A 23867-nucleotide genomic window follows, 5' to 3' on the forward strand; every position below is an offset into this window, starting at 1 on the left:
GGCTGCAACCACCTAGGGCGCCCGCGCCACCGTGCCTACCCCAACCAGCCCCCGGATCCAGCCACCTAAGCAGATCCCTCACCGTCCGGGGCAGCTTTCCCAGCCTCCTTTCTCTGCCCGCACCCCGGTTCCACCTCCTCCGGCTGGCAGCCAACAGGAGGGAAAGGCGGGAGAAAGAGTGAAGGTGACGATGGCACTGCTCTTCTCCGCCCTCCACTCGCGCCTCCATGACCACCCCAGCCTCCCGTTCACCCCGGATCCAGCCACCTAAGCAGATCCCTCGCCGTCCGGGGCGGCTTTCCCAGCCTCCTTTTTCTGCCCGCACCCCGGTTCCACCTCCTCCGGCTGGTGGCCAACGGGAGGGAAAGGCGGGAGAAAGAGCGAAGGCGACGATTGCGCTGCTCTTCTCCGTCCTCCGCTTGCGCCTCCGTGCCCACCCCAGCCTCCTGTTCACCCGGATACAGCCACCTAAGCAGATCCCTCGCCGAGCAGCTCTTGCAGGAGATCATCTAAGGAAAGGCTTGACTCACAAACTGCCTTCAGGAGCTGCACAGGGTGAGCCCGGTTCTCGCCCCTACTTAAGACAGCGGGCCCGTCCTCGCTTGCGGGGAGCCGTCTAAATCTTGGTAACCGGCCGGACAGGTGGCAGAGCTTCCCGGGCCAGTTGTGTCACGTGCTTGCAAAAGAAAAGGCGTGCAGCTTCCTTGGAGAAGCAGCGCTCACCGCCTCCTGCCCGCAAAGGGCTTTTTTGCTCTCTTCGGAGGATGCTCCCTTTTCAGGGCAGGGATTCCTCTTCCTCTCTCTCACACACACAAACACACACTCAACCATACTCTCTTTCACACACACAAACACCCCACTCACGCTCAACTTCCTTTCTCTCACACACACACAAACACACTCAGTCATTCTCTGTCTCACATATACACACCACTCACAATCACTCTTACTCTTCCTTTCTCTCTCTCCTTCACACACACACCCCATTCTTAAGAGACCTTTGTCCAGTGTATCTCAATTAGGGGTGGGGATGTTTAAAGCTGGCCCGTTGCAAGATTTTTTTAAATTTTGGAACAGAGAACTGCCTGAATACAATCTGTATCATTCACTGGAACCAGAGGTTTACTCTTCCAAGCTTTGGGACTTGTGCTGGAGAGCCCATCCTTAGGGAACTTCTCTCTATTTGAATGTGTGTATTGAGACAGAGGGCTGTTGTTTTCTTTTTTCCACTGAATTGGTGAAAATTACTTTGTAAACTTAAAAAAAGAAAAGAAAAATGGGCTGGAAGGAAGAGAGAACACTTTGAGTTAAGATGAGCCACAAGATTTTAGGGAAACAAAATAGGAAAAGAGCAGAAAGACAGAGAAGGTGAAGGTAGATAGGCAGAAGGAAGAAACAGGAAGGAGGGAAGGTGAAAGGCTGGAAGGAGGAAGGAACAGAAGCGAAGAGGAAGAAAGAAATGGAAAGAGCAGAAAGAGAAGGTAGATAGGCAAAAGAAATGAAGCTGAAAGAATGGAAGGAGGAAGGAAGAGAAAAGGAGGAAGGGAATGAGTGAGGAAAGAAGAGAGGATGGAAGGAGAAAGGAAGGAAGAGAGGGAAAGAGCAGAAGACGGATAAGGTGAAGGTAGATAAGCAAGAGAAATAAAGGAAGAAGTGAGGTGTCTCGAGGAGGGGGAAAGCATTTAGTGACCAAAGTTACAATGGCATTGAAAAAAAGTGACTGATGACCATTTTTCACACTTAGCGACCATTGCAGCATCCTCATGGTCACATGATCAAAATTTTGGCAACAGATTCGTATTTATGCTGGTTTCAGTGTCCTGGGGTGACCTTTTGACAAAATATAAAATTTTTAATCACGCCCCCCCCCCCCGGGTCAATGGTGTCCCTCTTTAACAATCTGAAAATCTGGTCACCTTACTTATACTAACTGAACTGGGCATTTCAGGGCCCAGATGACCACCACTATAAACGTCCCTGGAGGCTGCTTGAGACTTGCAAATGGAAGGAGAAAAACCTTCATGCTAGTATATCATATATAAACTGGCGGAATGATTAGAAAGAAGGTAGTTTATAACCATCCTGAAGATTCATTCGAACGCCCCCATGTCCAAACCTGTCTGAACATTAGAAACAAAACCATATAACGTTTCCACACACACACACAAACACACACACTTAGTCCCGGTTTGACGAAAGCTTCGCCGTTGCGCAACCCAGGACGTCAATTTATTTAAGGTCCTCAAAATTGCTCCGTTTTGGCGGGACGGAAACAACCCACCGAAATCAGGCTTTGAATTCTGAGAGAAAGCCACTACCTGTCGCCGCCCCCCTTGATAACTAACGGAGGGCGGGGCGAGGGCCGGAAGTTCGTCGTGTCTTCTGGTTCGTGGGTGGGGGAGTGTCCATCATGGAGTCGCTCTGGAGGCTGAAGCGGTTCGATGCCTTCCCCAAGACGCTGGAAGATTTTCGGGTGAAGACCTGTGGCGGCGCTTTCGGTGAGAGACCGCCGGCTGCCCGAGGACTACAGGACTCAAGAGGGCTGCGGTTGGGAATGAGACAAGCGGGGCGCCTCTTGGGGAGATCCTTGCTAGTTGAAAGCGGTCCTAAGTTGAGGCATCTAGGGTTTGTTGCACATGCAGGCAGATAGGATCAGCGTAATGTTTCACGTGTGAACGGAAAAGAGTTTGGCGCATCTGTTATCGTTTGGTCTTGGGGATTGTTTGTGAAGTTGGATCTTTTCGCAGCCTGGTGATATTGTGATATTGAAAAGTATCGAGGCTGCTGAACTTAAATGTGATTTTTCTTCTGTGTTGTGTTTTCCTACCTAACGTTTTCTCAATGCCCGCAACAGCATCAATTACGAAGGCAGTATGTGTTGTTATGTGTGCATTGAATGTGTATGTGAGGAAATCGTTTAAAGAAGGCAGTTAGTGTTTCCATTTCTTTAAAAGGCAAATTAGTCTTTAAGAATGCACAGAATAGCCAGGATTGTGAAGTGATTGCTTGGTACAGCTTTGGTACCACTTGCTGGTAAGGAACCTAAATGTATTTTTGTAGCAATCTAATGAGCTGTTGACTCTCTTGAGAAGAAAAAAATCAGACTCAGTAAACCATCTTATTCATGGTACTTTCTCCAGTCTAGAACCATATGGTAGGTTGGATTTGTTTTGCACTTGGATCTTTCAGCCTTTGCCAGATGTTCTGCATCATTTAATACTCAGTAAAAATCCAATGACTTCTATTGAGGACCGGTAAAAGGAGTCAAATTATCTTATAATGGCTTTCTTTATCATTGCTTATTTTTATTAAAGTACAGTAATCTATACTCTTTTAAAGTAATACAAAGATGAGACAAAGAATCAGAATTAATCTTCCAGAGAAAATGAATGGATGCTTTTTGGTGATTCCATTGCTTGTTTAAAATTTAAATGTTCTGAAATATAACATCTCAAAAGTATTTTAAATCTTTTAAAATATATATGAAGCAATACATAATCTCTTTTAGGAGTATTTCTTTTTGCTATATAGTACTTGCCATAATTTGTTTTTCACTTGTATTGATCCAAGCTTTTTCTGAGTCTTTTGCTTCCCAGGATTCAGCACCACTCCTTTAACTATGTGTTTATAGATAGGAAACAATAATAGAAATTTTAATTAAAGCAGCTTTCTGGAATCTGAAAAAAAATGAAATATATGCATTGCTTTTTAAGCATCCCTTTGAAAAGGCAAGTTGATTGCTGCTGCTGGCAATGTTCAGCTGTCCTCTGGGACCTCTTTGAGGCTCAGAACACATTCACCAGATTGCATATCAAAAGTCAACAAGATGAAGGAAGACTTTAAAGAAAGCTTGCATCCTTCTTGGAAGAAAATGATTTCAGCCTTCCACAAAGAATGAACATTTGCATGCAAAAGTCATAATAATATCTTAAAAATAATCATATAAAATATGTATTTTATTGTATAGCTTTTAAAAATTATGGCGAGAATAATGGGTGGTTGTTTAATATATGAATATTTAACACTATTATTGAAGAAAAATGAATATTACCTAATATCCCCCCACCCCCACTTTTTTAAAGGGTTTGAAAAACTAAGAAGGGACTTTTCCCCTGATTTTTTTATTTTGTTGGTATAGTTAGTAAAAACATTGCACCATATTGCATCTGAATAACATAAACATGTTTGTTTTACCAAATGATCCTGCATTAGGAAGTTTCATCAGGCATTTACTTTTCCACATGAAGCTGGAGTACAATATATATTTTTCATGTGTTTTTGCATGCATTGTTTCTATGAATATAATATTTGTATATAAAAAGTTTCATACAATGAATTAATTTTCACCAATATAGCAAAAGTCAGTCAGATTATATGGTACTGCAGTCTAAGACTAGTTAGTTTAATTATTGCTTGGATTGGTTCATCATTCAAATTTTAATATTGATTCAAAAAAGCTTTCTTTAAGAGGTTTGTGTGTGTAGGGGAATGCTAATTTGTTGTACCTAAAACAGCTGCTATGTTGCAGCTACATTTTTATGGACTAGAACTCTGGTGTCAAACTGGCAACCTATGGGCTGGATGCGTCACACACAGGCCACACCCACCCCAGCTCCGCGAATGGGAAAAATAAACGTCAAGTGACAGCAATGTGACGCGGCGAGTTTGACACCCATGGACTAGATGGATACCTTTGTATTTTAAATAAAAAGATGGCATTCAATCCTTTTCTCTCAACAAGGAGTTCCATAGAGGCTGATTAGTTTCCTGAGAAATCTTCCCATTTTCATGCATTTTGATAGTGCTGGGTATTTTAACTAGAGGCACTAGGTGATCTGCAAAGAGCCTAGGCAGTTCCGCCAGATGATTCCCTGCATGGTTTCTTGAGTAAGCCAAACATGTTTCTAGTGTTGTTTTCTTAAAAGGTATATGCATTTTTATTTCCAGTCAGGGAAGCCCTGGTGAGGGCCCCTGTTGGTATCCCATATGTTTATAGCACAGATAGAAATATGCAAAAATTGTTAGGGAGATGATGATGATGATTTGCAACCCAAAATCACCAAGAGTGAATTAGGCAGCCATTTAAATTTTCTTGAATCAATAAAAAAATGATCAACCTTGCATGCTGCTCAACTCTCAACAATTTTGGTTGGCTCACAACAAAGAAGTTACAATAAAATCAATCGGTGATAGAGCAAATGCTTTGTGATGCAGAGCACTTCAGGCTCAGTTCCTGGTATTTCGGTAGACTGAGAAAGATGTGTTTGAAATTATAGGGCAACTGTCTGTTGGTATAGATGGATCATTGATCTGTCCAGTTAAATACTTTACAGCTTCTATGCTCAAATGTTAATATAATGATCAATGTATGAGCTTTAAGATAATGACAATATGTAACTTTCCTTTCTTCATATACAGTGACTGTAATCAGTGGACTCATTATGTTCTTCCTGTTCTTCTCAGAGCTCCAGTACTATCTTACAAAAGAGGTAAAAGAATCTGTTTCTTTCTTCTTGTCCTAGGATACACATTTCTGAATGTAAACATTTGATTTTCTCACATGTTCTTTAGAAGCAGATACTGCATTAGATATGACCAAATGGATTCAAAGTTCCCTGCTTGCCCTATGAAATCTAGGCAGCTATGCGCCAGTTATTGTCTTTCAGGCTAATTTATCCTACAAGATGTCTCAAAAAAAAACAAAAGGTAGATCAAATACACCATTCTGAAAGTGGAATAAAATAGTAAATGTTACTTTTATGGTCCATTTTGAGGACTTATACAAGCAGAAAGTGTACATTTAATAATATATTTTAAAAGCTAGCTATATATTACATTGAAATTGGTCTATTTGTATTATACATTTTATTAAAATTAATGTAGTTGAAGTCATTAACTGCTATTCTCCCATTGCATTTTTTTGGCTTGCCTCTTTTGCCCTCATCTAATCAAAGGAAATATTACTTAAGGTTCCTACCTTCTACCTTAATATGACTATTGTGCCTCAGCAGGATTTTCCTTTTCTTTATAACAGGTGCCTTGAAAGATAAAAATTGTGTGTCTCCTACTCACTATATTGTAGTATGCTTCAGCTGAATTCGTTACCTTATTGTCCTCCAGACATATTGGGCTACAGCTCTGAGGAGTCCAAAATATTGACTCTGCTGACTGGTCTTTATGGGACCAGTCCAAAATCAATTCTTTTGCTTTAGATTTCCAAAATCCACAACTAGTCCTCTTTAGTTTTTTGAATATGGGATGCTTAGAAGCAATCTTGTTTTCAAGCCACTGAAGCAAATTTCAAAAACTCCTGATGAATTTTTTATTTATTCATTTACTCAATTTTAATATGACAGAAAATATCAAAAATCTCTTTTGGGTCTCACCTTTTTTAAATTCTCATGGTGTCTGGCTTAAAATTATCCCATTAAATCAGGTGGGAGGCCATAAAATTGGGATTGTAGGATTGTCCTCACTAAATAAAGCAGCCGTGTGATATCATGCTAAGCAATGGTCTCAGCTGCCAATATGTGAGACAGTTATTCCTTGAATACTTTTCAAGGTATAGTAAAAACAGCAATAAAATATAACATAAAATGGCAGCATTAAAACTCCTGGAAAAACAACCATATTTCAAGTCTGCTTCTAAACTTAAATAAAGAAGAAACTTGCTTTAAATCTAGTGGTAATTTGTTCACTAATATGAGCCTTGTCATGGAGAAATCTGATTGGCGCTTGATGTCAAACATATCCCATTGTGTCTATTGATTGAAGAGGGCAGTAAAAATGTATGGGGAAAAGTGATTCTGTAAGTGGTTTGGGTCTAAGCTACAAATGATTTTTTGCTTGTTTATTTTCTTTATCTTTAGATTCACCCAGAATTATATGTTGATAAATCAAGGGGAGATAAGCTACGGATAAATATAGACATTGCTTTTCCACATATGCCATGTGCTTGTGAGTAAAGGGTATTGAATTTTGATTTTTAGTTAATTGAAATGATGTAAAATGGACACTCCTTGGCTTCACATAGTATTTTATAATATTTTAATTAATCTTCTGAGGAATAAGTGTCTGGAACCTCTGCAAAGTAAAGTAAGATTTTACCTAAAATTAAAATTTTAAAAGTAAGATTTAAGCCAGTACAGTCCTAGACTGCTTTAACAGAAGGATAAAACGAAGATCACACAAACTGTTAGTACTACTTTATAATGCCTTGTTATTACACCACACTTGCATCCAGTTTAGCTCGCCATGATTAAAAAGATTGAGACTCTAAAAAGTGCAGAGAAGAACAACAAAGATGACTAGGAGACTAAAACATATGAGCAACATTTGCAGGAATTGGGTATGTCTAGTTTAACAAAAAGAAGGACTAGGGGTGACATGACAGGAGTGTTCCAATATCTCAGGGTCTGCCACAAAGGAGAAAGAGTCAATCTATTTTCCTGAAACACTTGAAGGCAGCAGAACAAGAAGCAATGGATGAAAACTAATCAAGAAGAGAACCAACCTAATCCTAACAATTAGAACAATTAATCAGTAGAATAATTTGCCTCCAGAAATTGTAGGTGCTCCAAAACTGGAAAGTTTTAAGAAGAGATTGGACAGCCATTTTTCTGAAATGGTATTGGGTTTCCTGCCTGAGCAGGGGGTTGGACTAGAAGACCTCCAAGGTCTCTTCCAACTCAGTTATTCTGTTAAGATGGATGCTGATTACAAGGTAGTAGATTGAACTGGTAAAAGGAAGTACTACACTTAAGGGTTCAGACATAAACAGCAGTTAGATATAAGTAAATGTTGTTTAACTTGTGCCATGCATCCTTTTTTAATTTTCAGTAACGTATAGTATTGGTTCAGAATTCTTCCCTTATATCTTAGCTAGTATGATTATGGTTCTACATTGATTTTTGATTATCCAGTCTTCTAATTGCTATAGTTTTAAAGAAAACTTCAGCGTTCTTGTTAATGGCCCAATAGATATGTTGTGTACTATAATTGTGTACTATAATTGTCTCACAAACATCGGTTTGGAACAGTCCTTGTTTGTTACTTACAGATTTAAGCATTGATGCAATGGATGTGGCTGGAGAGCAACAATTAGATGTTGAACATAATCTCTTCAAACAACGCTTGGATAAAGATGGCAAGCATGTGACTCCAGAAGCAGAAAGACATGGTAGAATAGATATACTGTTCCAGTGTGGGAGCAGTATTGCAGACAAGATGGTAACACTGGGTTTAGTTTCATGACATCTGATTTTCAGGGTATAAAAGTGACAGACTGGCATAAGTTTCTATTGTGGCCAGATATTCGGTACAACTAATAGAGATGGACCAATATTAAGAGCCATGGTGTGCAGTAATTAGCATGCAGCATTGCAGGCTAATTCTGCTGACTGCCGATTGTCAGCGGTTTGGCAGTTCAATTCTCACTGGCTCAAGGTTGACTCAGCCTTCCATCCTTTCGAGGTCGGTAAATGAGGACCCAGATTATTGGGGGCAATATGCTGACTCTGTAGACCGCTTAGAGAGGGCTGTAAAGCACTGTGAAGCGGTATATAAGTCTAAGTGCTATTGCTATTAATGATGTTTAAGTATGCTCTACACCAGGGGTGGCAAACTCGATTTCATTGAGGGCTGCATCAGGATTGTGCTTGACCTCGGGGGTCCAGGGTGGGTGTGACCAGGGTGGGAGAGGACAGCTCAACATCACTTGTGTTGAGGGTGCCTGTGGTAGCCCCAGCACTCTTTCAATGAAAACGGGCTCTTGAGCTCCATTTTCGGCTGCAATAGCCTCCTGCAGCCCTCTGCCAGTGAAAATGGATCTTGGGAGGGCTGAGAGCTCTATTTTCACTGGCAGAGGGTTGCAGGAGGCCGTGGCAGTTGAAAATGGAGCTTGGGAGCAGCGGCAGAAGCACCGCAGGCCAGTCCTTCACTGTTTCCCGGGTGGCCCCGCGGCCCAGATCTAAGTATCCCACAGGCCAGATCTGGTCGCTGGGCCTTGAGTTTGACACCCCTGCTCTACACTGATATACTTAGTCATACATTATTTTTACAGTTTTTATGTCTTTGTTTCAGAATTAGGAAAAGAAGAGGAACTTTTCTTTGATCCAAATTCATTAGATCCTGAACGCTGTGAAAGCTGTTATGGAGCAGAATCTGAAGATATCAAGTATGTTTTACTTTTCTTTCTATGACTTGGAAGAAAGAAAATGATTTTTTTTGCGGGGGGGGACGACGACTGCAGAGCGATGCCATTTTCTGAATTTACTAAGAAGAATTAAACTTATGGTCGTTCGTAGTTTTGTTGATATTCTTCCATGTTTTCTTGCCTAAAACATCATATGGGTTTATTGGGCTTTTCATTATTAATAGAGAGTAGGGAATGGATTTCAGTGAACTTTTTCTAGTAATAGCAGAGAGATTGAATTTGAAATTAGTGGAAGTTTCAGCCACTTAATTTGGGTTTGGATTGAATCGCTGGTTTCACTCCAGGGTAAACCCTTATTAGGTCCCAAGGCAGATAGCATTGAAAACTGTGCGATAGTTTTGCCTGAAACAAAGCTGCTTATTTATTTTTATTTATTTGTTTTGCCAAGTGTTTATAAGATAATAGATATAAGTACATAGAAGTTTATGAATAAATGAAATGGATACGAATAAATGGGACTAATGGATACGAATAAATTAGGACAGGGATGGTAGGCACGTTGGTGCGCTTATGCACGGCCCTTACAGACCTCTTAGGAATGGGGTGAGGTTAACAGTAGACAGTTTAAGGTTACAGTTGTGGGGGTTTGGGGAAGAAACCACAGGTAATGCATTCCAGGCATTGAACATTCTGTTGCTGAAGTCGTATTTTCTGCAACTGAGTTTGGTATGGTTTACCTTAAGTTTGTATCTATTGTGAGCTCTTGTATTGTTGTGGTTGAAGCAAGTACCATATCTTTTGGAGTATAAGACGCACCAAGGTTTTAACGAGGCAAATTTTTTTAAAAAAGTTTTTGTACTCTGCAGACCTCCCAAAAACAGTCCATTTTTCATAAAAATGGGCCCATTTGTTTTTTTAAAAGGGCATGAATAGCCTTTAGGAGGCTTATCGAGTGCTCCTGGGGACTGGGGGAGGGCAAAATTGATTTAAAAACAGTGCATTTTTCACTCATTTTTGCCCTCCCTAGCCCCCAGGAGCACTCTGCAAGGCTCCTAAAGGCTCTGCACGGCCATTTTGGTGAAGGAGGAGGGGTTTCAGAAGACCAAAAATGCTGTATTTAGTGGATAAGACATACTCAGATTTTCAGCCTCTTTTTTGAGGTAACAAGGTCTGTCTTATACTTTGAAAAATACAGTAGTCATTGAAAGGTAGAACATTGTAGTAGATAATTTTATGTACTACGCTTAAGTCAGACCGAAGGCGGCGTAGTTCTAAGTTGTCTGAGTGGAAGTCTTTTATTGCATTATTTTCTTAGGAAAATTACTTGCAGATATTTGTAATACCTACAAATTGTTAATTGCAACAGTAACTTACTATATTTGTGCTATATCCCAAATATGGTCCAATATCCCCTGTAAGTTAGCAGATGCGAAGTCTGTTGCGTTCCTGGGAGCATGAAACATTTCTGTTTAATTCCTCATCTGGAAATCTAATAGATTCTATTCACTCTGTAGGAGCACTTGCCATAGGATTCTAAGCTACCGTATTTTTTAGAACATAAGATGTACCCTTTTCCCTCAAAAAAGAGGCTGAAAATCTGGGTGCGTCTTATACACTGAATACAGCATTTTTTGCCTCCTGAAACCCTCCCCCCTTTACCAAAATGGCTGTGCATAGCTTGTAGGAGGCTTTCAGAGAGTTCCTGGGGGCTGGGGAGGGTAGAAATGAGCAAAAAAGGGCTGTTTTTTGCTCAATTTTGCTCCCCCAGCCCCCGGGAGCACTCTATAAGCTTCCTAATGTCCTTTTTTTTTTCTTCTTCAAAAAATGGGCCCGTTTTCGTGAAAAATGGACCATTTTTGCTTGTTTTTGCTCCCCCCCCCCCTGGAACACTCTACAAGCCTCTTAAGGGCTATTCATGCCCTTTTTTGGGAGGAAAAAATACCAGGCCCATTTTTGCGAAAAAGGGCCATTTTTTGGGAGGTTTACAGAGTGCAAAACCTTTTTTTAAAAAATTTGCTTCTTCAAAACCTTGGTGCGTCTTATACTCCAAAAAATACAGTATATTGTTCCTCAGACAATCAGCAAAGTGTGTTAAGACCTTTGAAATGCTTCCTACTGAGCCAGGAATAATCATGAAATTCCAAACTATCCAAAGCTCTTTGTCATGCCTATAATATTTATTTGGATGCTCAGGCCCATCAATCCAGTGTCTCTGCCCCATACATTATTTCAGCATATATTTACTCCTATAACCTGCTTTGGAAAACAGTTGTTGTATTGGTGTCATATTATCTGTCTCCAGTCATTACCCAAGTGCAGGTAGTCCTCGACTTACAACAATTCATTTAAAATTATAACATCACTGAAAAAAAGTGATTTATGACTGTTTTCACGCTTACGACCAGCATCCCCATGATCACATGATCAAAATTCAGACGCTTGGCAGTTAAATCATATTTATGACGGTTGCAGTATCCCAGGATCACATGATCCCCTTTAGAGACCTTCTGACAAGCAAAGTCAATAGGGAAACCAGTTTCACCTAACAACCATTACTAACTTAACAACTGCAGTGATTCACTTAACTACTGTGGCAGGAAAGGTCATAAAATGGGGCAAAGCTCTGTTAAAAAATGTCTTCACTAACAACAGAAATGTTGGGCTCAATTCTGGTCATAAATTGAGGACTAACCTGTACTACTGTGATGGCTGTCTTAACTTTTTCTGTCTCTCCCAGTTTACATACACTTTGGAAATGCCATGGCAGACATCTAGCAGTCTATCTAACATTACTTTCACACAGATCTTTCTTACAGGAGTATGAACTTTCTGCAAAAAAAACACACCTGACAATCATAATGTTTAGGCTTTGTAATGCTGCTGTATGTGAGAGCAGCAAACTATAGCAAACTCCCCCCACCCCCATTTCTAATGAATGTGTTATGCGTGTTGTTTTCTGGTAGATGCTGCAATAATTGTGATGATGTGAGGGAAGCATACAGGCGTCGAGGGTGGGCCTTCAAGAATCCAGATACTATAGAGCAATGCAAGAGAGAAGGATTTAGCGAGAAAATGCAGGAGCAAAAAAATGAGGGATGCAAAGTATATGGATTTTTAGAGGTCAATAAAGTAAGTATGGCAATTTTTATCACTGTTCCGCATTGGCATTTCACTCAGTATAAAAGGTTAATCGTGCTAAGTAGAAGTTTAGTATACTTCTAGCAGTTCATTTAGTGACCATTCAAAGTTACAAGAGCATTTTAAAGAGTGGTTTATGACCATTTTTCACACTTAGGATCATTGTAGCATCCCCATGGTCACATGATCAAAATTCAGATGCTTAGCAACGGGTCCTATTTATGACAGTTGCTATGTCCACGGGTCATGTGATAACCTGTTGCCACCTTCTGACAAGCTAAATCAAGCCAGATTAACTTAATAACCAAGTGTGACCTGGACAGAACATCACATAACTTTAGCCATCTGTTCAGATTCCATTTCAGACAAAGGTATATTGTACTCCTTTTCAATATTCAAATGAGAGGGATTTTCTTAATTTAAAAAGACATACTTTTCAATCTGCTGCTGCTTTTTGGTATAGGGAACTATATAATTGAATAAAATCTCAATTTCTCTAACAGGTAGCTGGCAATTTTCACTTTGCACCAGGAAAAAGCTTTCAACAGTCTCATGTTCATGGTAAAGTAACATATGCATTGAATATCTTACAAACTTCCCTGCCTCCTCCCTTAAATTTTAGGATACATTGATTGATTGATGGTACTTATATATTATCAGTCCAGTTACTGCACAATAGGTGTCATGAACTTTAGCAGTATCACTAATATAGCATTCCTAGAGTGTAGAATTAGCAAGAGGAAATATTTCAAAAGTACTGTTTCATGAGAAGAAAAAGGTTGTAATATCCAAGGTTGTGTGTATGTACACACACACACACACACACACACAACATACACAAATAGTTTCTCATCATTTCCTTGTACTGGAAATGCTACTAGTACAATTTTAAAGGCATTCAAGATGATATGATCATCTGTCTCCTGTTGCAGGACTGATTTAATAAAATATCTTTTTAACATATAAAAATAAAATATCAACATACATAACGTTCAGTACACTTTAGATCAAATAAACGTTGGATATTTGAGACTGAAAAATTCAAATGTAATTTAAAGTAAGAAACATTAGATTTCTGATTTAAAAATCTTCAGATACTCAGCAATTTTATTGCAGCTGTGGCCCTGTATTGCTGTGTCATTTCCTTTTCTTATGTGGCACTTGAGACTTTCTACATGCACCTGTAGATCTTATTGGTTGGATTGTGAGCTAAAACTGAATAAATAACCTTACCCTCTTCAAGAGGAAGGAGGACATTGGCTTCTGCCCAAAGCTTGAAAATTTACTTCAACAAACTATGTATAATAATCCCTTGAAAGTTGAGTCAAAGTCTGTGTTAGCTACTCTCCATTATAGTTTTTCATTCTTATGTGGAAAGTCTCTTTGGTAGTACTTTATTCATTTTTCTGATGTTTGACATGGTTAATTCCAATTGCCTGCAAAAGGTATAAGATCTCAGTCAAAAGTATTTAGTTCTTTGTGTTCTAAGAATTTATTTTCTAAAAAGAATTAAGTCAAAATACACTGAATAGGATAGCACCTCTGTAAATTTATCATTTATTATCTGTTACATGCAGTCCTAACTGAATTAGGTAATGTTGAAACATTTGGAAATATTCATGCATGCTGTTGAAATTAAAGTCTTGTTGATTTATTTTATTTGCTAATTCTGTGGTGTTTATAATAAAGGGGACTAATTTCTCCTGTTAAGGCTTGATAATACTTAAGGATTTGATCAAACTGAGGATGATATTAGATATAGCATTTTTGATTCAAGGACTTGGGAATGGACATTATATGGCTATGATGTTCCATTAAAATATTGAGGTGGTTTTGCTGACAATTCTGTTCTTAAAAAACAATTTCCCTGAACATTTAGAGGATGTACTCCTACTTATCCTTTCTAATCGATTGAACAAATTTTCTTATACAAGTTGTATATATGTATGTGAACTAGTAAGACATCCTTCAAACTTTCTGTAGAAGATATATAAAGGGCAGAGATAACACCATTGCAAAGTTAGCAAACATGGTTTTGAAGAAGACAGGATTTATAATAAACAATGATTTAAGGTAAACTTTGTAGAAGCATCAACGTTATGAGTTATCAACTCCTCACACTGCATCATGTTCCAAGAGGAATAAATTGGAATTTTTATAAAGCTTATATATCAGAAGTAATTGATGCCTATCATTCCTAGAATTGGCAGGTTTATCCCATAAACTTAACTCTCAATATAAAATCAAATCTTTAAAAATGAAACAAGTATGTTAATTTTTATGTTGGTATGGTTGGTTTGGTAGGGTCTGGCTTTATGCTTTGTAGGTTTTGTGTTTTTATAGTGCATTGAAATTGAGCTGATTTATTTGTGCATGTTTTAGTAGCTTGCTGATGTTCAATGTCAGAGTGCAAGTTTAGATGCAGGTTCTGTCAGCTTGTTTATTGAAACACAATAGTGCTTTTCTTTTTCTTTTCTTTTGATATTGTAATGTAATAAAGTTATTTATTTAAAAACAAGTGGTCTGGTGGTTAAAATGTCCAATGGTGATGATGTTAATTTGTACTCTTGGTGGTGGTAGTTATTGTACAGCAACAATCCACTGCTTTTTATGTTTTTCTTTTGCTTTGAAAGAGAGAATTTTCTTGCATGTAAGAAGCAAGGGCCAGTAATGGTTACTTTAATCATTCATAATTTAATCATTCATAATGATTACTTCATCCTTCCAGACCTTTAGCATCAGCAAGATATTACTGTACTTGGCTGACCACAGAAAATCACATTAGAGTAGCGTTTTCTTCTTTCTTTTTGATATGGGAAAGAGAAAAGTTGTTTGTACTTTGTCATAAATTGACAACAGGCCTCTTAGTATAAGTAATGTCCATCAATTGCATTATTTGAGTTTTATGTGCCTCAAAACCTCAGAACATTTTAAGCTTGAAAATGATTGACAGTTTAGTGCTGGATGATGTTTCATCCTTAAGTTAGATGGCATGCTACTGAGGAAGAGCCAGAGTTATTTTTGCCATTTTGCGTTTGTGATACAATTACATTAAAGCCCTTGGGATAGTTAGTTGCTGATGCTGCCATGCAGGAAAAGAACATCTGAAACAGCAAAGAGAAAATTACAGTGGGAAATGTGGAAAGTAAGAAGCATGGCCATGGGAAAGCTGATCATAGTGAAATTGCACCCCGACATTTCAGTGATTAGAGAATCAAATGGACTGAAATTGGACACTTTAAATCAGGTGTTTTTATTTATTTATTTAATAAATCAAATGCTGTCTATTTTGCTATCCAAGTGGCTCTGGGCAGTTTACAATATAGTACGATTATACTATTTAGTGTTCAGAGCACAAATAATGAAATTGTGCCCTTGTTTTCAAGTCAGGGAAAATATAGCAAAGATCATCCTTGAGTACAATGCAGCCAGTATCTAAATAATATCAATTAAATTTTGCAGACAACCATTTAATATGACAGCTAGGCAGCCACTGATGCAGAAATAGGGGCTGACAGGTTTCATAGTCAAATTCCATCGGAAAATGATTGAAAATGCAAGCAAGATGTGTTGTGCTTAGATCCAGAAATGCCAGTGTTTGAAATAGTAGCTAGCCAAATATTCTCAGGAAGAGAAGTGAAGCAGGAGAACTACTTTCAGTTTTTGCCACTGCAGTGGTTTCTTCATTACATCATATCGATACAAGGAAATGGAAGAGCTCAGTTTTAACAGCAAAGATGTAGCTGGAAGCTTTGCAACAGATCATGAACTGCTCATGTGCAAGTTCTAAGTCAAGCTAACTCAGAAGAATAAGTCAAACAGTTTCCAAAATATGATCTGGGGCATATACCCACTGTTTTCAAGGAGAACATCAGGAATCACTTCGAAGTCCTGAACCTTATTGACAGGGAACCAGAAGAACTCCGAAATAAAATCAAGGAAACTTCCAACCTCAAACTGATATGCTGAAGAGGTGAAAGGTGGAAGGAATGTATTGAAATTCTGATATGACAAATATGTCAATATCCTAGATACCTATTTACAACAACAACAGTAAAAAAAATTACATATAGCCAACATGAAACGTTCCAGTGGAGCAGGGGTTGCCACAAAGTAGAGGGAGTCAAGCTATTCTCCAAAGCATCTGAGGGAAAGAAAGAAGCAACGGATGGAAACTAATCAAGTAGAGAAACAATCTAGAACTAAGAAGAAATTTCCTGACAGTTAAACAGTTAATCAGTGGAACAACTAGCCTCCAGAAACTGTAAATGCTCCAACACTGGAAGTTTTTAAGAAGAGATTGAAAAAACATTTGAAATGGTATAGGGTTTCCTGCCGAAGCAGGGGGTTGGGCTAGAAGATCCCCAAGGTCCCTTCCAACTGTGTAATTCTAGCATTCTGAATGGGGTTGTGTTGCCCAGTCATGAAATAGAATTTTTCTTGTTTTATGCACATTCTATTTTATAGACCATTGAAACCAGTTTCACACACATTTTAAAAATATGTTTCAAATACCTTATACTTTGCATGGAGCTAAATACCGTATTTTCACGACTATAAGCCGCACTGAAAATCCTAAAATTTGATCAAAAACCGGCAGTGCGGCTTATAACCCGGTGCGCTTTATATATGGAGCAGTTTCCCTCCCCAGCACACAGGCTTTCTCCTCCGTTCCTGCCTCCCATCCCTTCTACCATCTGAGCAGTTTCCCTCCCCAGCGCACAGGCTTTCTCCTCCGTTCCTGCCTCCCGTCCCTTCTACCATCTGAGCAGTTTCCCTCCCCAGCGCACAGGCTTTCTCCTCCGATTGGTTTTAATGGGGAGGTCCGATGGAATAGCGCTTAATGGGAGAAGGATTAATAGTTTCTCGGGTTCAAGCTGCGGATTCTAACTTTCACAAAGGGAACTAAAGCTGAGCAGGTAATTGCTTTATTAAAGCCGATTCAGTTCGCGGGAGATATTTGGTGCGCTTCTTTGAAAATCTCCCTCCCAATTCTGCCCAACGCCTCCCCGACCTTACTGGACGAACGGTGCGGGGTGGTGGTGTATATCATGTAGTGCGGAGTGCGAGGAGTGGCAGGTTGCGATTTCGTTAGTAATTGCAAAAAAAACGTGCGGCTTATAACCCGGTGCGCTTTATATATGGAAAAAGTTTGAAAAATTAACGTTAACTGATACTGCGGCTTATAATCCGGTGCGGCTTATGGTCGTGAAAATACGGTACTATTTTTCAACTAAGCATGGATAGAAATTCTTGCTATAAATGGCAGACATCTATCATGGTCTCTGCATATACATACAGTATTTATATTTGATACTGCATAATATGAGAGGCAATAATTTTGAAAATAAAACATCATTATTTATGATTTTCCAAATGTGGCTTCAGTTAAATATTACCTTTGCATTTCATCTTCCTGCTTAGTTTGCTACATTCTTCTATATTGCCTTGATCAAATCCTTAAGAGTTTATGTTACAGTAATGTTTCATGAATTTAGTTGCTAAATGGAATGTTTAAAAAATTTATATCTAAATATTCCTTTATATTTCTTTAAGACCCTTGACATTAAAGAAGAATGTTTAATCAGGTATTTGGTAGAACCTGATTAAATAAAGAGCCTGCTTTCTGAAATCAGTAATTTACAGAATAATTACAACTAAGTTGGGATAAATTCATGGGAAAAAATTCTTTTTAATTTATCCTGAGTGAGTTTAGGCATCAGTGTAGGCATACTTTTAACAGTAAAAAGATTGTGAAATTGCTGAGAAGACAGCTTAGGGTTGTAATGGAAAATTTAAAAAGATTTATGTGAGCATTTGCTACCGAGGAGCTATTTATTTAATTTAGTTATTTAAATTAAATTATTTAAGTTATTTATTTAAGCTATTCCAGCTTAAGAGTGTATCATGATCTTTACTTGTAAATGCCGATTCTAAAAAATTCAACTTTTAGATTTTTTTTAAAAAATGCATAATTGTCTCATACAAAAAAGGCTTGCTCCAGTAACTTTATGTGTTGTCTGTCTTTTTGCAGTTCATGATCTTCAGAGTTATGGACTTGACAATGTAAGTTCCCTAAGAGAGCTTGTATCTGACCTTTCTATTGACATTGGAAGGGATAAGAGATCTACCAGTTGTGTACATGTAGATAATTTGTCATATATTACTGTGGCATCTGAAGAGAATAACAACAATATAGCTAGGAGGAATAAAATTATTCTATTTAAAATTGTTGTAGAGTTCATTATGCAATGCAGTCATGCTTTTTAAAAAATCCCTCTTCCCTTTTGCTAGAATTGTTGTTTTCTTTGATAGAGGACATAGCTCACTGAGCACAAACAACTTATGTCTTTCTTAATGGCTGCTGTTCCCAGGAGGGAGTACAGATGTATAATTGCCGGGGGAGAGTTGCACTGCTTCTGCCCTCGGGTAATGTACACACAAGAACACAGAAAGGAAACAATATTAGCAGTTCTGACCTGGCATAAACTGGCACAGGTGCTAAACACTTGTTGTTCCAAGCCACAAAGAGGGAAGCCTGTAAAATGTATGTGTGTGCCTAGGCACTGGTGGGAACTGATGAATAACAAGAGTCATATTTCATCCATGATATGAAATGGTACCAGTGTTGTGAATGGCCTCCAGCCTGTTCCATCCTTGCTTTTTCTGCAACTCCTTGACATTTTGGGACTTTTGTTTCTTTGCTTGTTTCAGATAAACATAACACATATTATCAGGCATCTTTCATTTGGGAAGGATTATCCAGGTCTTGTGAACCCACTTGATGGAACCGTTGTCACAGCTCATCAAGGTATTGGTTTGAAGCAGCCTTTCAGTCTTAACTGGTAAATAAAGGTGACAACCAGCACAACATTTGTTTACCGTTTGTTGGGTACTTAAGTAAAATAGATTTGGTTAAACTAATCGTTTTAATTATAAAATGGAGCTTGGTAACTTTTTAGCAGAGCCAATGCAACTTTCCCTCCGTTTTGTACTTCAGACTAAGGAATATAGGCCTAATGGAACCATATCCTTGCTTCTTTCTCCATGTTTTCATTAGCAGTGTGAATAGAGTTAGGTGCTAATTTCTTGGTCTTCTTTACAGTATCATCTTTTAATTTCTTTTAACTGCTTCAATTTGTTTGAAGGGGACAGCAACAAAAAGAGAGGAGTTTTCTTTAAGGAAGGACTCCTGGCCTCAACCTCTCATTTTACTCTCTTCACATGTCAACTTAGTTTTATTAATTGCAGATCCAAGTTGCAATAATAAAAATAATTTTATGATTGAGAGCCTGCTGAAATTCATAAAACACCACCTCTAAAATGGCTGGTACTAATCGATTTCAAATTCCTGCTGAATCCCAAGTCATTGTTTTAAGATTCTTGAAGTTTTAAAATTTCTTGAGGTTTTCTCCATAGATCCAGCTTTTAACTTTTTGATAGTTGTGTGCAATTACAAGCCACTTCCTCTTCTGAAAAACACTTTTGAGATGTGTAAAACGACACTGTTTTGCTCATTCCTAGTTTTTAGATGTCCACAGTAGGTGGCAGCACCTACAAATCTTGGCTTATCAGTGGAAAACTAAGCAAGATCATACCTGATCAGTACTTGGGTGTGAGATTATAAATAAACTCAGGATCTGAGAAGTCTTAAAACATCCAGGAAGAAAGTGGCTACATAAATATTCCCACACAATCTTCAGGAATCTATGTTAATAATTAATTCTGGAGGAAAACCTGGATTTTTCCTCACTTCAGACAGCAATGTAATAAGATGTGTGGTCTTTTTTGACATTGAATAGAGTTTCACAAGCTGTGTGAAGAGAATGGGAAGGTGATCCTGGTGGATTTCATACCCAGATCTATTAATGCCTACCAAATTACTGGTTGAGTTCTATTGAAGTCAATTTTGGTTACTTATACTTGGCACGAGCTATTCTGTGCATGAGGGAACTGGTGCTCCAGCCCATAGAAAAATGTTTCTGGTTGGGTTTGAGTCCTTGTATGTAACAATGGAGGTGGGGAGGTGGGGTTGTTCCAGATACAGTGGCCCAGAATGCATTTTCCAGTTAGAAATGGTTTGAGGAGGAAAAGGGGAAAAGTCACTCTTGGATTTCTGTGCCTACATCCTTGGCAGTGAGGGATTTCCTTTGCAGTGGGATGTGCAAACACTGATGGCAATTGCGGTTGTTGCAGGGAAGGAGGGAAGGAAAAGTGTTTGGTGATGGGGTGGCTGACAATATAGATGCAATGAAAACTGGGGTGATGCAAACCAGCTTTGTTATACCCTGTAAAATCACTTTGGGATTTCTCCCAATTTTATGTCATCCTGAAGTTGGAACAACCACAGTGTTTTGGGTTTTTTTTCTGCTGAACCACATTTAATCCAAAACAATCCAGCAGAGTCATTAGACACCATACAGTATTTGTACTGGGTTTAAAACACAGCATATTTTCTATTTTACCCATTATAATTTTATTTTGTCTTTTAGCTTCGATGATGTTCCAGTATTTTGTAAAAGTAGTCCCCACAGTATACATGAAAGTTGATGGTGAGGTAAGAGCTGAATATTGTCTTTTCTTTAAATAGTTTTGTTTAAATTTGGTTAAATTCAGCATTAGATGAGCAGTCTTTTATTCCGATTCTATTATTGTTCTCTCTTCCTTTTACATATCCCCCAAAATCTGTTGTGAGAAACGCAGGTGGAGAGGTTACAGGATGAAAGAGAGTTCAGATTTTCATCAGAGTCCTTTCTGGGGGGGAAGTAATCTGCTATATTTAATTGGGAGTGAAGAGATAGCATTCATAAATACAAAATAGAAAATTACGAGCAATTCTACATATTTTGTTTTTAAGCCATGAATAGCAGGCCTAGGAGCTTCCAAAATATGAATCATAGATATTTTTGAAAGGAGAAAGTTGTATTGCAGGTCACTGTTACTATGGTTGCAGTCTCCCTGCATACATAAAGGAGAAATGAGTGACATGGACTTCAGAATGCTTCCACCTGAAGAATATGCAAAGCCATACGCAGTTAGCTGCATTTTTCTTTTCTTCAGTTTGGATGATGCCTGACCCTAATCAACTATTTTAACATTTTTGTAGATGGTGAGGACAAATCAATTTTCAGTAACAAGGCATGAAAAAATAGCGAATGGACTAATTGGAGATCAAGGCCTACCTGGTGTGTTTGTACTGTATGAGCTTTCCCCAATGATGGTGAAATTAACAGAGAAGCACAGGTGAGAGATTCTCAACGTTAGCTGAGTGTGAAGCAAAAAAACAGCTCATTTTCCCCCCACCCCGATGAAATTTCATTGAATGTGTCTATAGAAGCCATGTGAAGTGTGTGATGCATAGAAATAGATACTAAATGCCACTTTTTGAAATAGAATCAACATATCCAGATTGATCTGACTATGTTTCTGACTTTTGTCTGCCTATAAATGTAATCATAAATGTAATTAATGAAATGGCTTTAATAAAATACTTTTCTTTCTGATTTTGATTTTTGCCTTCAGAATGTAAATATATATTAATCTGAGGAATGTTTTTCCAAATCCAGGTCCTTTACACATTTTCTCACAGGGGTCTGTGCCATTATTGGAGGAGTATTTACAGGTAACTGGATTTTTGTGTTCAAAAATTTAAATAGATTTCTATTCATTTTGAATCTAAAATTAGTTTGTAAATGTTATGATCAGTACATCATACTTTCGGGGCATTTTCAAATCAGTTCTGCTACAAGGTTTCAGAATTACCATTAGGAATGGACGTAAAATGATAAATAGGGAAAATTTGTCAGTTGCTATTATTAATATTTGTAGCTTCTACTTGCTATACAGCTTTTGAAAAAGTATAACTCATGATTGATTCAACAAGATTAATTTGACATGGTTAAGAGTGTATTATACCATAACAATAGAATTTAGAAAGAATGCCAGTGGAGTTCTTTTTGTTTTATGGCAATATTGCAGATTTTTTCTTTTTTATATGAGCTAATTAAACTGACCTTCCTTTTCCTCTTTTTCAGTTGCAGGACTCATTGATTCTTTGATCTATCATTCAGCTCGAGCCATTCAGAAGAAAATTGAACTTGGAAAAACTACATAGATTAGTATCTACAAACCTTCCTAAAAGACTTGAAGAAATGAAAAATAACCCTAACATCAATGTCCAATATGAATGTGCCAAGTGAAGATCATTGGAACTTTGAGAAGAGACTGACATTCCAGTTCCTGGGACAAGGGATTAAATTTAAACATCAATGTTTGTGGCTGTTAAAACATTTCTGTTTTAATATTCACATTAATCTGTTGGCATATATTTTCAATTTCTATATTCCAAAAGAAAGTGTCATCCAGAATATAGATCACAAGAACTTCTATATGTCTAAAACTAGTTATTTCTAATTTAATTTGTATTTAGTGATACTGTAAATTGTGTGGTTGAAATAAATTCTCAGGAAAATGTTTTACTAAAGTGAAGTGGTAATTTACTTTTTTAAAGCTTGTTTATGTAGTATCAAGAGTTGTTATATCCAAAAATATTCCTTATAGCAGCCATTTTTCCCTATTCATTGTTACATAATACTTTAATTCTAACCCCAGTTTGCAATAGGTCACATGTTTAGGAATTCATTTTCTAAACTTGATTAGAATATTCGCACAATACAGAGTGAAGTTATTGGTTCCTGTCTCACACCTCTTTTTCCCAATGCCTCCTATATTTATTAGTAGCTCATTCTTCATCTCACTTTCCAGCTGACGGAAGAATCCTATTAATCTTTGTGCTGATTGATCAGGTAAGGTGATTATTTATGGTTGTGATAATGTTTGTTTATTATTAGGGTAATATGATCTATTGAATTTATGCCTACTCTAGGCCAAATATTTTGGACCCTAAAATACAAATTGTTTCCTCGCTGGTTTCCACTCCATCTTGAGGATATATGTCAACTGTACCACTATGGCACTTTACTCTTCCTGGCATTAACTTAAATGTCTATAGCCATGTAACTGATTTTTTGCTGTTTTACTGATCACATCATTTATGTGTTATCTTTTTGAGAGCAGCAATGGCTAAAGTGCAGCACTGAATGACATTTAGGGTGGATAATAATCTATCAGTGGTTAGGTACCGCACTGATGTTTTTTAAAGTGATGAGAGTCATAATGGGATAAAGCAGGGGTATCAAATGTCACAGCAATGTGCTATCGGGATTTTTCCCCCTTTGCTAAACTGGGCATGGCCAGCAGGTGATGCATCTGGGCCGCGGGCTGTGAGCCTGACAGCCCTGGGTTAAAGAATAATACAAACTGAGCAGGAACAGCTGGTCAGGATTTTCCAGGTTTGGGGTATTAGATTAAATATTGTGTGGAGAGGGCGGTTCTCTGCTTAAAACCCATCAGAGCAGTTGGAGAGAAGAGCAGGGGTCAATTAAGTAGGGTTGGGTGTGAATCTGACCTTTTATTTACTTACTCATTCTCTAATTGGAGCAACATAAAAGTATTTAGATAATAGTGTATTTTTTGCCCAGTGCAATAGATTTATCTTGCATTTCAGTTTTTCTTC

The 23867-nt window shown here is 38.1% G+C and overlaps 1 protein-coding gene across 2 annotated transcripts; it reads left to right on the plus strand.

The window, feature by feature from the left end:
* The first annotated feature begins 2363 nt into the window (after positions 1-2363).
* On the plus strand, positions 2364-22775 carry ERGIC3 (ERGIC and golgi 3). Of its 2 annotated transcripts, none has more exons than XM_087720269.1 (13): positions 2364-2498; positions 5419-5489; positions 6870-6957; positions 8060-8146; positions 9082-9175; positions 12118-12283; positions 12796-12853; positions 18327-18358; positions 19007-19103; positions 20785-20849; positions 21399-21535; positions 21859-21914; positions 22327-22775. In XM_087720269.1, the coding sequence occupies exons 1-13, from the start codon at positions 2411-2413 to the stop codon at positions 22404-22406; spliced, it is 1119 nt and encodes a 372-aa protein (XP_087576395.1). In that variant the 5' UTR covers positions 2364-2410; the 3' UTR covers positions 22407-22775. The 2 variants fall into 2 exon arrangements, with proteins under 2 accessions (XP_087576395.1, XP_087576396.1); XM_087720270.1 differs by having other exon boundaries at positions 2382-2498; positions 8060-8179.
* The last annotated feature ends 1092 nt before the right edge of the window (positions 22776-23867 follow it).

Source organism: Thamnophis sirtalis, unplaced genomic scaffold, assembly GCF_051295495.1.
Source record: "Thamnophis sirtalis isolate CommonGarterSnake01/CBP01778 unplaced genomic scaffold, rThaSir2_p1.2 scaffold_7, whole genome shotgun sequence".
Classification (NCBI taxonomy): domain Eukaryota; kingdom Metazoa; phylum Chordata; class Lepidosauria; order Squamata; family Natricidae; genus Thamnophis; species Thamnophis sirtalis.

What these genes read in the sequence shown, in the direction of transcription:
- ERGIC3 (XM_087720270.1), top strand. Translation starts at nt 2,411, where the DNA reads ATGGAGTCGCTCTGGAGGCTGAAGCGGTTCGATGCCTTCCCCAAGACG. An exon ending in TCCACATATGCCATGTGCTT is followed by an intron (nt 6,958 to 8,059) that starts GTGAGTAAAGGG and finishes TGTTACTTACAG; the next exon opens with ATTTAAGCATTGATGCAATG. An exon ending in GATTTTTAGAGGTCAATAAA is followed by an intron (nt 12,284 to 12,795) that starts GTAAGTATGGCA and finishes TTTCTCTAACAG; the next exon opens with GTAGCTGGCAATTTTCACTT.